Here is a 14,555-nt window from a genome sequence, read left to right on the forward strand (position 1 = left end):
AATCAGTGCTTTGTAGGCTCCTATTCCTAATAGAAAGTTCGAAAACTCGGTCGCAATTGCATCTGATTGCGACCGAGTTTTCGAACTTTCCCGAGGGAATTGAAGGGTGAGAGGTATATAGTATGCCTATATGCCTCTCACCCTCCAATTCCTTCTCTGAAGCTGGGAAATTTTGTCCAAATGTTAAACTATTCAGACAAAATTTCCCAGCTTCAGAGAAGGAATAGGAGCCTACCAGGCACTGATATATAATCAGTGCTTTGTAGGCTCCTATTCCTAATAGAAAGTTCGAAAACTCGGTCGCAATTGCATCTGATTGCGACCGAGTTTTCGAACTTTCCCGAGGGAATTGGAGGGTGAGAGATACATAGTCTATCTATGTACCTCCACCCTCCAAATCCCACTCTAAATGGGAGAAACTTTGTTCGCATGTTATCTTATTCAAACAAAGTTTCTCCCATTTAGAGAAGGAATAGGAGCCTACCAGGCACTGATATATAATCAGTGCTTTGTAGGCTCCTATTCCTAATAAAATTTGAAAACTTTGGAGCATTTGATTATTGTATTTTGTCAAGAGAAATTCAACCCTGCGAAGTGCCAGTTTAGACTGGTGCCTCGCAGGGTTTAATTTCTCATATTGGTAGATTTTGATGTTTTTATATTAACAAAACGAATGAAAAAGATTTGCTTATATAAGAGGAAACTCTCTATCAGAGGTGCTGAATTCAGGCATTCGCATCTGATAGAGAGTCTCCTTTTATATAAGCGAATATAAAAGAATCTATTCTTTTTTGGAGCGTATTTTCAAATATTGAATACTTATGAAAAGTGTTTTTCCTAAAAATTTAATATAATGCTTAGCACAGTATATAAAATTAAAATATCTATAATTATTTTCTATATCACACTTTTCATTACACCTTGAAAAGTCTTCTCAAATGTTATAGACCGAAAATAGATTTTTTCGGTTTTCTCTTCAAATAATTGAAAGAATGATACTATTATAGGTTTATTATATTATATAGCATATAATCATGCTATAGCCGAAAATTATAAGTTTTGAGAAGATTGAATATAACACAAATAAATTTGAATGTAAGTTAAATTGCTTGTTGTTTTTAATAGCTATTTAATGAGAAATCCAATATTGCAAAATTCAAATTGAATGATTGAAAGAACAGAAAAAGTCATTCTTTTCAATTTCGAATATGTTTCATTGTATTTATAATTATATGGCAAATAAGATATTTAAACTTGATTTTTGAAGGAAAATTCACAAAATTGAATAAATTCAAATAATTTTTATTCAAAAATAAACTAGTTATTTGAGTTTAATACTAATTATCTATTCAAACTACAAAGTTTGTAATTTAAAATATTTTGTGAGATCAGATTAAATTAATTCAAGGTTCTTTTCAATTAATATTAATGACCATATTACGCATTTTCGAACATTCTAAACCAAATATATAAAAATGGGAGACGAATGTTAAATTTGCTAGACATGGGGAGTTGTCTGCAAAGTTTTAGCTCTTATCTCTAACAAAAAATTAATTTTTAAAAAAAAGACCGAATACGTTTCACAGCGAGAAAAAAATAAAAGGCAAGATAGAATTTTCTAGACATAAAGAAGTTGTTTACCGAGTTTTAGCTCTTATCTCTAACAAAAAATTAATTTTTAAAAAAAAGACCGAATACGTTTCACAGCGAGAAAAAAATAAAAGGCAAGATAGAATTTTCTAGACATAAAGAAGTTGTTTACCGAGTTTAGCTTTATCTCTAACAAAAAATTAATTTTTAAAAAAAATGACGAATAATGTTTCACAGCGAGAAAAAAATAAAACTGTACACTGAAGTTTTCGAGTTTTCATCTTAACCAGTCAACTTTACACTATTATTTTTCTTACTTTTTTTCATTTTAATTATAAATTATTTCGTAATACGTTTATTTACGTTACTATTTTCTTTATTCTTTTGAATTCCATACTAGACACTTATAGAATATTTTGATTGTTAACGTACTTCATTAAAATGAATCCTTACAAAGGGTATGTCGATCGAATTTACCTAATTGGTATTTCCAATCAGATTGAAGAAGGTAAAATGACATGGGAAGAAGCTTGCACCCATGTTCCCATCGCCCCAACCCTTCAATCAAATGATTTCAAATATTTAGATGTTTCAAAATCTTTTTACAAAATCAATTAGCTTACAGAATATCCCATTGCCTAAAGGCAAGAAAGGTCGTAGGGTCAATCCCTACGACCAAATCAAAGCTCTTGCTGTGATACATGACCACTGGGCCTTTCCCTGTGGTCAAACAAAACAATGGAAACGTTTGAAATTACAACAAATTGATGTATCTTATAGAGAAGTACGCAGATACTTCAAAGAAAATCATTTCACCAAGACGCGATTAGAGCATGCCGGGCCAGAAACAGCAGTAAGATATTGGGCGCTTTCACTCAATCTTATCTGGCACGCAGATGTTCATTATTTTAGGGGTGTTCGTGGCCAGTATATTTATGGCATAATCGACGATTTTAGCCGCAAAGTCCTAGCGTGTATACAAATACCAGATATGCTGGCAGAGACGACAGCGAACGTTGCGGCTTCCGCCTTCATTGAATTTGGCGCCCCTTATTGTTTCTGGACCGACAGCGGTTCAGAAAATAGGGGCGCCTTTCAAGATCTACTTGATCTTTGGGGCGTCCAATGGCGGCATACAGACTCTCATTCTCCCTACCAAAATGGGAAGATTGAGAGATTCTGGCCGACATTGGAGCGCTGCCAAAGCATTCAGGCTATTCCTGCCTTTATTTGGGAGTACAATAATAACACACCGCATGAAGATCTCCCAATTAATCCATTAACTGGAACAAATTACACGCCAAATCAAATGTATCAGCTGAAACCGAAATACACAAATGCAGATACAGAAAGGTTGTGGCAAATATGGGATACAGATACAGGCATGACCGCTGTTGACACATTCACAGCGTAATAATAAACATAATTTTTTAATTTCATTTTTAACAAGTTTTTTTAAATGTATGTAATGAATAATTCATTAGAATATGATAATGCACATTGTAACAGAATAGAACAATCACCAAATTTTTTTGAAATTAAAAAAATAAAAGTAAAAAGTATAAAGTAATCTAACCAAAAAAGATATTTAAAAGAATTTTGGAAAAACAGAATAAGGATAATGATATTATTTTAGATACACAATCGATGTACTGAAGAATAATCCGGTAAAATGATGATATAAAATTAGATTATTTTACAAGTAGCTAAAAGAATAAAACTATAATATAAAATAAATGAAGTATAATGAAACAATAAAGGTTAAATAAATAATAAAGATTTTTATTTTATATCAGTATTGAGAAGAAGTAACAGCTGACACTTGGTAGACAACTTCTTTATGTCTAGAAAATTCTATCTTGCCTTTTATTTTTTTCTCGCTGTGAAACGTATTCGGTCTTTTTTTTAAAAATTAATTTTTTGTTAGAGATAAGAGCTAAAACTCGGTAAACAACTTCTTTATGTCTAGAAAATTCTATCTTGCCTTTTATTTTTTTCTCGCTGTGAAACGTATTCGGTCTTTTTTTTAAAAATTAATTTTTTGTTAGAGATAAGAGCTAAAACTTTGCAGACAACTCCCCCATGTCTAGCAAATTTAACATTCGTCTCCCATTTTTATATATTTGGTTTAGAATGTTCGAAAATGCGTAATATGGTCATTAATATTAATTGAAAAGAACCTTGAATTAATTTAATCTGATCTCACAAAATATTTTAAATTACAAACTTTGTAGTTTGAATAGATAATTAGTATTAAACTCAAATAACTAGTTTATTTTTGAATAAAAATTATTTGAATTTATTCAATTTTGTGAATTTTCCTTCAAAAATCAAGTTTAAATATCTTATTTGCCATATAATTATAAATACAATGAAACATATTCGAAATTGAAAAGAATGACTTTTTCTGTTCTTTCAATCATTCAATTTGAATTTTGCAATATTGGATTTCTCATTAAATAGCTATTAAAAACAACAAGCAATTTAACTTACATTCAAATTTATTTGTGTTATATTCAATCTTCTCAAAACTTATAATTTTCGGCTATAGCATGATTATATGCTATATAATATAATAAACCTATAATAGTATCATTCTTTCAATTATTTGAAGAGAAAACCGAAAAAATCTATTTTCGGTCTATAACAAAAAGTCTTCTCAAACTCTATTTTTAATTATTTTTTAGATATATCTCAAGTGTGATTATTCAAAAACTCATATAGACTATATTTATTTTTTTCATTCAAAAAATTATATGAGAATCTCAAATTAACTTTCAAATTTTTTATTTTAAAAACATATTAATAATCATATTTTAAGATACTTTTTCGCCCAAAAAATAATCGTACTTCCTCGACGATTAATATGCTCTCAATTTCTATCATTGACACTACTTAGCATGCAACAGATCTGCAACATGGAGTAACTTGGTAAACCAGGATGGCAATCCAACAAAGCAACTATTTGAACATTACGAAAAATTGGCAGAAAATGAAGTTGGGCTTATAATTTCAGGTTACACCTATATTAATCCATCAGGAAGAAGGAGAAGGAATCAGCTTTGCTTAAACAAACCATCACAGGCTACTTCTTGGCAATACCCAATTAAGAAACTTCACAATCTTGGAACAAAGTTCTTTTTCCAGATATCCCATGCAGGTTGTCATAAGTTTCCTTCAATCCGTCGTCCAAATGAACTAATGCTCGGCCCATCTCCTTATGGAGAAAACTCTAGAGCAATGACAGAAGCTGAAATTGAGGACACAATCAATGATTTTGTTAATTCTGCAAAAATTGCAGAATTAACGGGCGCTGATGGTGTCCAAATTGATTGCGGCCATGGAAATCTACTTTCACAGTTCCTTTCTCCAGCACTTAACCAGAGAACAGATAGTTGGGGAGGTGATGACGAAAACAGACTTCGCATTGTACATGAAATTGTGAAGAACATAAGGAAGGAAGTCAAAAAGAATTTTGCAATTTCTGTAAAAATCAACGGACACGATTGCATCAAAGGAGGTGTTACTCCAGAGCTTGCGGCGAAGTACATCATGAAGTTACCTGATGTCCAAATGTTCGAAATTACATGCGGAGTTCTGAACCAAATGACATCCATTCGCTCCAGAACAAACGAAGAGTCGATGACAAGAAATGCAACCGAAGAACAAAAAGTCAAAATCAAAAAGACTGCTTCAAAAGCCGATCCAGAATTTCCATTTTACGAGGGATACAATAATAAATACACAGAAGAAATCCGCCGAATTGTTGGACCAAATCCTACTCTTGCTGTTGTCGGCGGACTCCGTCAGTTCTCGATGATGGAGAAAATCGTCAAAGATGGAACAGTTGACTTTGTTGCGCTTTGCAGGCCATTCATAAGGCAACCAACAATAGTTGCCGAATTTAAGAAGAATGCCACAAAGAGCAAATGCCACTCTTGCGGTGAATGCTCTCTTAAAAGACCAACAAATGCAATTGAATGCACATGGCCAAAGTTTTAAAAGAAAACCAGTTATTACAGCTTTTAATTGAAATTTATTAAAAACTTATTTTATTATTTTCAATTTACAATGTTTGGAAAATGATATCATTTTACAAAAATCACTGTTGATGCAACCTCATGCTGTAAAACATTTTTTAGTATGTTTACCTCCAATATCAAATTTATCAAGCTAATTTTATATGAAATATTTTGTTTGTTACTATTCATATACTTCCAAAGCATCATTATTTGCTCAATTGCAATTCTACGTTATTTTTTTCATGGATGATGAATCTCAGCTCCTAGCGAGTTACACGCGGAAGCTATTGACAATAAAAGCAAATGATTACAATATACCAGTTAAATATTATCCTAAGATCAAAGAAATTCTGATTATTATGAAGAAAAACGCAATTAATGACGGACAAGTCGAGGTAGTTAAATCGATTCACAAAGCATTACAGTACTTAGATGAATCAAAATCAGCTCCAACATCACCAGTTAGATCATCTAATAGGCCAAAAATAATCCTGAGCCTTCGAAACAAATCTAATTCTATTCAATATGCAAAACCTTCAGAAAACAAATCACCAGAAGAATTATCTAAAGATATTGAAAATGGTGAACGATTTAATCCACATCAAGCAGATATCTTGCCTGATATAATTCAAATCCAAAAAGAGAAAATAAAGAAGCTAATTCAACAAGGAAAATATGAAGAAGCATCGCAAGAAGAACAATTACGACAGTATACATCAAGTATTATAGAACCGAAAAAAAAAATTTTAAAACATTTAGACACCAAAAATCAGTTAATTTGCAAATTAGAGCAAAGAGATGTCAAGTTAAACGAAGCAAAGCAAAAACTTAAAGATGATCTCCAACAAAATAACGATGTAAAGCAAAAGCTAATTGACGAAGAAAATAAAAATTTTGAGAGGGAAATGGAAGAGTTTGACAGAGAAACAGAAGGTGAAATTCCATTAAACCATCGTAATTATAGTCCTCATTATTTAAATCTCAAGAAGCAGCATGATTTTTTGATATTATGCCGAAGATATAGTGAAGCAGGCAAGATAAAGCAGATTTGCGATGCTGAAGAAGAAAAGGAAAACATTAGAATACAGTCAAATTGGTTTACATTTAGGAAAAACCTTAGAATTAAAGCAGAAGCCGAACATCTTAGAAGATTAAGAACTATTATTGATAGAAAGGATATAACAAATGAAAAGATTGAACAAAAAGTCGAATATTCACAAGAAGCCACAAAAAAAGCCATGAATTTACTTAATAATCAAGTAAATTCAATTGATAAAATTAACTTTAATTTGGATCCAGAACCATACCATAAACAACAGCCGAAGCCAATTCATAAACAGCCATACATACCACGAGAATGCCATTTAATTAGGCCTAATCAAATTGTTTGGAATACCGACAAATCTGCCAAGTAATTACATTTATAACTTTAAATATTTGTTTGTTTATTATTCATGCCAAAATATTCAATATACTTTTTTTAACATATTATATTTATAATGAACAAAATAAATAAAAAACACAATTTCTATTTTCTCTCTTCCCAAACTTTCATATTTGATCTAACCTGTTCTACAACGTCATCCATTCCTCCAACGATCTGGGAAGCAATATCGAATAGAGGCAAGCAGACATTTTTATAGAAACCTAATTGCGATGCAGCCTTATTTAAGTGCTCTCTGTCATTCATTGGACTAGAATACGCCATTCCATTTGCTCTCTCCAAGTCTCCCTGTCTGAAGAATTCTTCGCAAAGAATGGCGCACCATCTGTCAGCCGTTTCGAACTTTCTTGCCACGTTACTTATGTCAGCAATTTTGATCAAAAGACACATCACGAGCAGTCGGTTCTCTTGGCTTGTGAACCATTCAGAATGGGAACCAAGCAGTTTCTTGGCCCGATCAATGAAGATGAAATGTTGTGCCATATCTGTGCTTAGGATCAATTCAATGAAGTACTGCCACATTCTTTGTATCTCTTTCTCCTTAATGTGCGAGAAAATGTTGCACTCCTCCCTTGTGATGATGCCGATTGAGACAGAGCAGTGGTGAGTCTCCATGACTGACTGGTTCTTAAACAAAATTCCGAGAGGAGTCTGAGCATTGATGTTGTACGTGTTGCTAAATCCATCGTGGTTCGCATCGTGGCACAAACTTGCAACTAAAAGTGACAAAATTTCGAATTTTGTCAGAATTTTGTCCAAACCAGTTTTGATGATTAGAACTGCAATAAATTGTGTTACATCTACAGCATGCATCCAATTGTGGTAAGGAACGACATTATAGCTGTCTCTCAAGTTGTGCAAGAAGTGATACATCGTTTCTGCGTTTATCTTAAACTCGTCCAAAAGGGTGAAATAGTTGAACAAACTGAAAACGATCTTGAAGAATCCGATGCCTTTGTATATCTCTGGGTTGTAATCAAATGAGAAAATAGAATTGGACTCCTCATTTGTCAGAGAGAGCTTCTGTGGTATTTGTGTGAGTTTCCTTTCATTCGGATTCAGCCAAGTTTGGATCTCAACTTCGCTGGAGTTCATCTGAGCGATTGATTTGAGTTTCGTCCTTTCGAGCGAAATAGATAAGAAGACTGAGTAAGACTCGAGAAGTCTTAGATCATCAATCGAAAACTTCTGTTGGTTCTTCTTCCACTGCATCAAAACAACGCCGTATGTTGATTTGTCAGAACCAAGAATTGGCGTAACCATCAGTGACTTTTCTGGCTGTTTTTCGTCGTTCTCTACAATTCCAGTTTTGATGTTGAGAGCTTTCTCAATGACTTGCTTCTTCATGCTCTCGTTTGAATTGACTTCTTCCTCGTTTGAGTCCTTTCCAGCCATTAGACGTTTGATGATCAGTTTCTTCACTCCAAGCGAGTTCTCATCGTCTTCCTTCTTCTTCTTCTCTTCGTACAGCTCGACCTTTGTCTGTATGTCTTCGTCGACAACAACTGGTTTCGCTGATATTCCTTCATCTTCGTATAGATAAAGCTCTGCTGTGACAGCTCCAATTACCTGCCTCGTATTCTTGATGATGTCTTCCAGGATCTTCTTGATAGCCTGCGTCTGCGTGACTGAAACAGAAAGATCCATGAATGTCTTAAGTTGGACACTGAGTTCGATTGATGCTCTGTACAGTTGGGCATTTTCTAGAGAGATTCCTGTGAAGACATTGAAGATCTGTATGAGTTTCACGTCTTCCTCTGTAAATGTTCCATCGAGTTTGTTGATCATCTCTGTCACTCCTCTGACATTTCCTTTGTGGTCGAAAATTGGCACACACAGAAGTGTCAGAGTCCTGTATCCAGTCTTCAAGTCCGTCGCTCTGTTGAATCTCGGGTCCTCGTACGCGTCCTTGATGTTGAGAATCTCTCCTGTCGTTGCAGTGTATCCGACAATTCCAGCGTTGAACGGAATTTCGATTGCGTTCTTGAGGCCTCCAGTGAATGTTGTGATCAATTTGTCCTTCGCCTCGTTCGCCATGAAGAGGGAGCACCTGTCGGCCTTGACTAGGTCGCACGCGCGAGACATAATCTTCGGAATCAGAGAGTCAATCTGTAAATCGCCTGAGAGGATCTCAGCAACTTCAAGGAGGCTGCGGAGTCTCTTCTGCTGGCGGATGGCATCCTCGAGGTCATGGTGGTTCTTCTCTGCAACAAACGCGCTGTTGAGTGAGGCAATGATGTAAGGAATGATGCGGGACAAGATTTTTTCGTCGTTGTCTGTGAAAAATTGAGGATTGCGTTTGCCACGAAGGACAACGGCATAGACATACCTATTATCTGGATCGCGAACAGGAATCGATAAAACAGAGTAATCGCCATTGCCATCGGCTTTTTCGACGTAGGCAGAGTGAATCCTGGCGGTAACACATGAAATCGGGACTTCGTGCCTTAGAGAATAGCCGGCAATGCCTAGCTCGGAAAGAGGAACAGTGACAGGATAATCTGAGGACATTGTGAATGTAACAAACTGGTTATCTTGGCTATTGTATCGCCATATCTCCGCCCTGCGGCAGAAAAAGAGCTTTGTGAGTTTTTCCGTAATCAATTGAACAAATTGCTTAAGTCTGCAGGTTTGAATTAGTTCTGAGGCGAATGTATCATCTAAAAGTGGTTGAAATAACCATCGAGAGTATAACTTACACTTGTTTTGGAAATATTCTGCAAATTTAATATCATTATCGTTGAATAGTGGAGATTCTTTGCTGCGGATTACTTCAATAACGGCTTTAACATTGTTTGAGAAATCAAACAACGGAAAAGCAAGTATGTGCGAGTCTTTCTTTATCTGGGCTGATTCATTTAAAGGATTGAAAGAAGCATACTCAGAAGCAATTGGAATGTTCACAATTTCACGAGTAAACTGAGTATACCCGGCAATTCCAGTTCCATGAGGAAAACTTGTTGTATTGGATGGACAATAGAGAACTTTAACTGATGAAATATCATGAAAATATAAAACTTGGTCAGCAAGAAAATAAATTTGGAGAGTGGATTCTACAAGCTTGTGTAAAGCAACACTTGCAGAAGAAGATGCAATTTTATCGAATGTTTCTTCCATTTTGAGGTGTAATTGAAGATTTTGGCTATTTTGTTGCGTTTTTTGGCGATCATCAAATAGGCCAATGGGTGGTAAGGCATTATCGGGCTGATACCTACCCCCGATAGCGGTGTGCGCACGTGATTGTCGTTGGGCGGTCAAAGCAAATGTTGGGGATTCTTTTGTTTGAGGGCCCTTAATCTTTGATATTTTCTCCTGACGTTTCCTTGATATTTTTCGAGATAAATAAGGTGCAAATTGATCAACAGGTTGAGGAGGAGGGTTCGTATCATCATATAAATTTACTAAAGGATGAGTTTCGGTAATAACAACTGATGATATTGGGTTGAGCGAAATTAGCTCATTAACAAGTGATTTCTTTTCTCCTGCTTTCCCAATTTGCTTCACAACTTTCATAGCTTTTTTCTCTTAAATTTTTTGTAAACTTTTCAAAAAATCATTAAGAAATACGTTATTTTCAATTTCAACTCTTTTTGATTATTATCCAAATAGTGAAATAAGAGAGTGAAAATTCTTTACTCTGAAATTTTCGTAAAGTATTCAATTTATAGTGAAAATAAAATCTTTTAGGAGGAAATAAAAAGTGACAAAGGGAAGTAACTTCTAAATAATTAATCATAATGGACAAAATCAGAGGATACATCTCATCCCTTAGTGAACTATTTCAACAATTAATATTAGAAAGGAAAAATCCACCTGATGATCTGCTATTAAATACAAAAACAAAAGGCCAATATTTAGCTGCTTCTTTCAAATATGCACCAGAGCTAGCAACAAACGAGCAAGTATTAGAAATCCTTGGATTGTATGCAGCACCATCAATTGGTGAGCATTCATTGATATTTCCAACAACGTCAAAATTAGTCGAACTATGTTTAAAGAATTTATCATCAACGACTCTAATAGATATGTGGAATAAGACAAATGATATAGGATTATGTTCATTCATCATTAATTCAACCGAAATTCCCCCAGATTTACTATTCGGGAAAATTATTTCGTGGATTGATGAGCCATCAAATGACACAACGTTCTATGCTCATTTTGTAAACATCATCAAGACTCCTACTGCATGCGTTGTTCCCAATTCAGCGGTACTCCAAATTATTCCTTTTCTAGTTGATGCATCTCCAATCAGATCATCGTTAGCGACACTTGTTCTGAATTCTTTCTCAGCCATCAACAAAGAATCAGCTGATCTTATTACGTCAAGTTGGCTCCAAACAGAACACAGGTCAATCCACGCAGCAATGAACTGCAGGACAATTCTTTCAAAAGCTCCATCAGCCTCACTTAACTACGCTGCTACTTTGTGCCTGGAATTCCCAGTTTTATTTTGCATTTTGCCACCTTCGGTAAAAGGCTACAAATTCTTGGCAAAACTGACTTTACACCGCGTCCAATCTCTTTACAAAGAGAGTTACAGACAGTTTCTTGAGATGTGTGAGAGATCTGTTCGAAAGATTTCTGATGAAGTTTACGAACCTCTTTCCCTGCTTGATTCAGCAATGACAGGAGATTGTTTGGACATATACAGACTGTTTCAAACAGATTTGACGCTGGATTTCAAAGCGGCAACAGCGATGTTCGCCAGATACAGCAACTGGAAAGATGGAAAGGAGATTCCGATAGAGTTGAGAAAAGAAATGCTAAAGGTTCTCAATTCTCCAACTGAATCACACTTTGAAACAAAACCAAGAGAGATTCCAATTGAAAATATTATTAGTGCTAGCGAAAAAGTGAATCAAAAAAGCATCCTAGCTCTAAGAAATGCTATAACCAACCCTATTATATAATAGACACCATTTGATTCAAAAAAAAAGATTGAATTAGCATTTAAAGATTTTGAAAATCTTGCAATGTTGAAAGATAAAATGAATTTATTTTTAGATTTTTTTTAAAGGTACAGTCACTCATTAACCTTAAAATTAAAAAAATCTAGCGTATTTTTATGCGTCCAATCTCCCTATGTATTTTATTTAAAAAGCCTTCAATGGGACATTGCAACAAAACATAGCCATCTATACTTTCTCAATGCATATTGATTCGGATGAACCCTCTTCGGGCTGATTATATTTTGCAATTTCAGTAAATGTCGTTAAAAACCATTCACAGTAATAAGATAGTTTCTAAGATGATTAAAACAATGAATCACGTTTTCAGAAGCATACATTAAAAAATGAAATTTCGACTCCATGGTATCCAGCCAAAATTTTTGTTAGATAATCATGGTAAATACACAGTTGAAATATGCAGTAATTCGGCTAATACAATTTTTCTGTAGAGATTAAATTGCGATATTAGTAGTATATGTGGATGGGTTGTGTGACTTTTTTTGTAAACGTAAGAATTCATACAATATTGAACGATTTTGTATCATTTTTTTTAACATATGAAGTAAAAAATGTATGATTCTTACGGTTTTTATTCTTACGTTTTTGAATAAATCAGGATTTAAAAAATTTTGTAAACGTAAGACATTTACACTCAGCCCATACATAATGAAATAAAAGAAGTTATATATAGATGATGTCAGATATTCCGCGATTAATTAATTATTGTTGAAAATAAAGATTGAGTTCAACATTGAACTTTAAGAAACTAATGATTATCATGAATGAAAAATAAACTTTAAAAATTCATATCTTACAGTTCTGAATAATTTATTTTTATTTTGTATGAAATGAGCGTCAAAACTAACAATGTTAAAAATTTAGGATTCACAAACGAGGAAATAAAGGATATATTAGAGGAGGCGGGTTATGAAGTTGATAAATATTATTTAAGAAATTGTAAAAAATTCGCGGAGTTTTTAAATGAATTTGGTTATGATGGAAAAATGAATAAAGATGATGTTATAAATTTCTTATATCCCACATCTAAAGAAGAAAAACCTAAAGAACCTGATGTTTTCCCTGAATATTATGAAGAACGAATTAAAGATGATGAATATTATAACGATGAGATTGAGAAATTGGAACAATTAAGAAATGAAATAGATGAAAGAATTAGTGAATTGAGAAATGCTGAGAATGAAGTAGAGGGTTTAATGAATATCCCAGCTTCAGAATCAGAAGTTCAAAAATCACATGAGGAAAGATATAAAAATTACTTTTTGGAATCTACTAAAAATTTATTAGATGGTGATATTGACGAAACACTTTCAGAAGAAGGCACAAAATTTATTCATAAACATAAGCTTCAGTTTATTGACGATGGAGATTATCCATGTATATTACTTTCACCACCTCTCGATTCTGAGAAATTCAAAAAAGCACTGAAAAATGTAACATATGCAACTAATACGATTAAGAAAGAAGATCATGATATTTACACAAATTATTATTTAAATAAATGCACAGGTGTTGATAAAGTTTTTGATTTGTTAGATAAAATATCAAAAGAAACAATTGGTACATATAAAATTTTATGCGATTGTGGTTTCATTATTGAAGATACCAATAATGTTTCATATGAAAGAACAGCACCGAAGGAAGACGAAGTGGAAAGGTCTATACCATTCGTTATTAAGAACATAAAAGATATGAAAACTTATAAACATTATATTTATTCATTTATTTCAGAAAAAATGGAAGCAACCCATAAAACATCTTCTCATCATTTTATAGCTATTCATACATTCCTTTTCAAAGTTGTGAAATTAAATAAGACAGGAATTAGATTTAATGTATCAGGGTACGCATTCTTGAGTAAATTAAAATGTATTCGTCACGTCGCAGATGATAAAAATTTATGTGTTCTTAATTCATTTTATGGGCTTTAAAAAATAAATTTTATTTTTATTTATTTTTTATTCTTACATAAATGAACAAAAACGGAACAGCTAAAATGAATGATAATCAAATAAGAGCCGAAGGTAGAAGGTTATTTAAACGCTTCTATAACATTCCTGATGGTGTTAATCCTAAAACTCGTAGAAGTTATTTAAATGAAGCAATAGATTCATATGAAGGGTTTGACATTTCATCAGAAAGTGAGAGATTAGCGAGAATGTTAAATGTTAATATTGATTTCTATTATTGTGATCCTCAACCAGAAGACGTGGACATAAATAAGGTAGACTTTCCATTAGTGGATTCAATAATGATAGATCCAGAATTTGAAACAGTAAATATTTTATTAACACAGAGTCCATGTGGAAAACTTCACGCTGACAGAATAACAGACGTTGAAGCACTCACCGGCTATAGAGTTTGTCCATATTGTAAAGAAGAAGTTTATTCTATCCGTGATGATCCAGAAAGGAAAAACCAAAGAAGATTTTTAAAGCATTGTGAGAAATGTAAAGAAAATAATGGAAGATTAATTCAAGACGTTCAGTTGCAAAAGACACAGCAACCATATGCACCACATATTACGAA

General features: G+C 33.5%; 5 protein-coding genes across 5 annotated transcripts, besides 5 other annotated features; 4 read left to right on the forward strand and 1 right to left on the reverse strand.

Annotated features, from left to right (window-relative positions):
- Nucleotides 1-552: part of a mobile genetic element that runs on past the window's edge.
- Nucleotides 553-941: 389 nt separating this feature from the next.
- Nucleotides 942-1,767: a mobile genetic element.
- A 415-nt stretch (nt 1,768-2,182) lies between these two features.
- Nucleotides 2,183-3,001: a mobile genetic element.
- A 398-nt stretch (nt 3,002-3,399) lies between these two features.
- Nucleotides 3,400-4,238: a mobile genetic element.
- A 263-nt stretch (nt 4,239-4,501) lies between these two features.
- TVAGG3_0630940 (FMN binding) lies at nt 4,502-5,610 on the forward strand (the record flags this gene model as incomplete). The annotated part of the gene is made up of 1 exon (XM_001327856.1): nt 4,792-5,592. One exon carries the CDS (start codon nt 4,792-4,794, stop codon nt 5,590-5,592), a length of 801 nt encoding a protein of 266 aa, XP_001327891.1.
- Nucleotides 5,611-5,786: 176 nt separating this feature from the next.
- Nucleotides 5,787-7,060, forward strand: TVAGG3_0630950 (uncharacterized protein; the record flags this gene model as incomplete). Its single annotated transcript, XM_001327857.1, has 1 exon — nt 5,855-7,027. The coding sequence occupies one exon, from the start codon at nt 5,855-5,857 to the stop codon at nt 7,025-7,027; it is 1,173 nt and encodes a 390-aa protein (XP_001327892.1).
- A 54-nt stretch (nt 7,061-7,114) lies between these two features.
- TVAGG3_0630960 (cyclic nucleotide phosphodiesterase family) lies at nt 7,115-10,578 on the reverse strand (the record flags this gene model as incomplete). The annotated part of the gene is made up of 1 exon (XM_001327858.1): nt 7,141-10,569. The coding sequence occupies one exon, from the start codon at nt 10,567-10,569 to the stop codon at nt 7,141-7,143; it is 3,429 nt and encodes a 1,142-aa protein (XP_001327893.1).
- Nucleotides 10,579-10,757: 179 nt separating this feature from the next.
- On the forward strand, nt 10,758-12,086 carry TVAGG3_0630970 (uncharacterized protein; the record flags this gene model as incomplete). Its single annotated transcript, XM_001327859.2, has 1 exon — nt 10,794-11,969. One exon carries the CDS (start codon nt 10,794-10,796, stop codon nt 11,967-11,969), a length of 1,176 nt encoding a protein of 391 aa, XP_001327894.1.
- An 803-nt stretch (nt 12,087-12,889) lies between these two features.
- Nucleotides 12,890-14,555: part of a mobile genetic element that runs on past the window's edge.
- Nucleotides 13,999-14,476, forward strand: TVAGG3_0630990 (uncharacterized protein; the record flags this gene model as incomplete). The annotated part of the gene is made up of 1 exon (XM_051240808.1): nt 13,999-14,476. A coding segment is annotated over one exon (478 nt), but the record flags the coding sequence as incomplete, so codon positions are not given.

The sequence above is a fragment of the Trichomonas vaginalis genome, chromosome III (genome assembly GCF_026262505.1).
Source record: "Trichomonas vaginalis G3 chromosome III, whole genome shotgun sequence".
In the NCBI taxonomy this organism is placed as follows: domain Eukaryota; phylum Parabasalia; order Trichomonadida; family Trichomonadidae; genus Trichomonas; species Trichomonas vaginalis.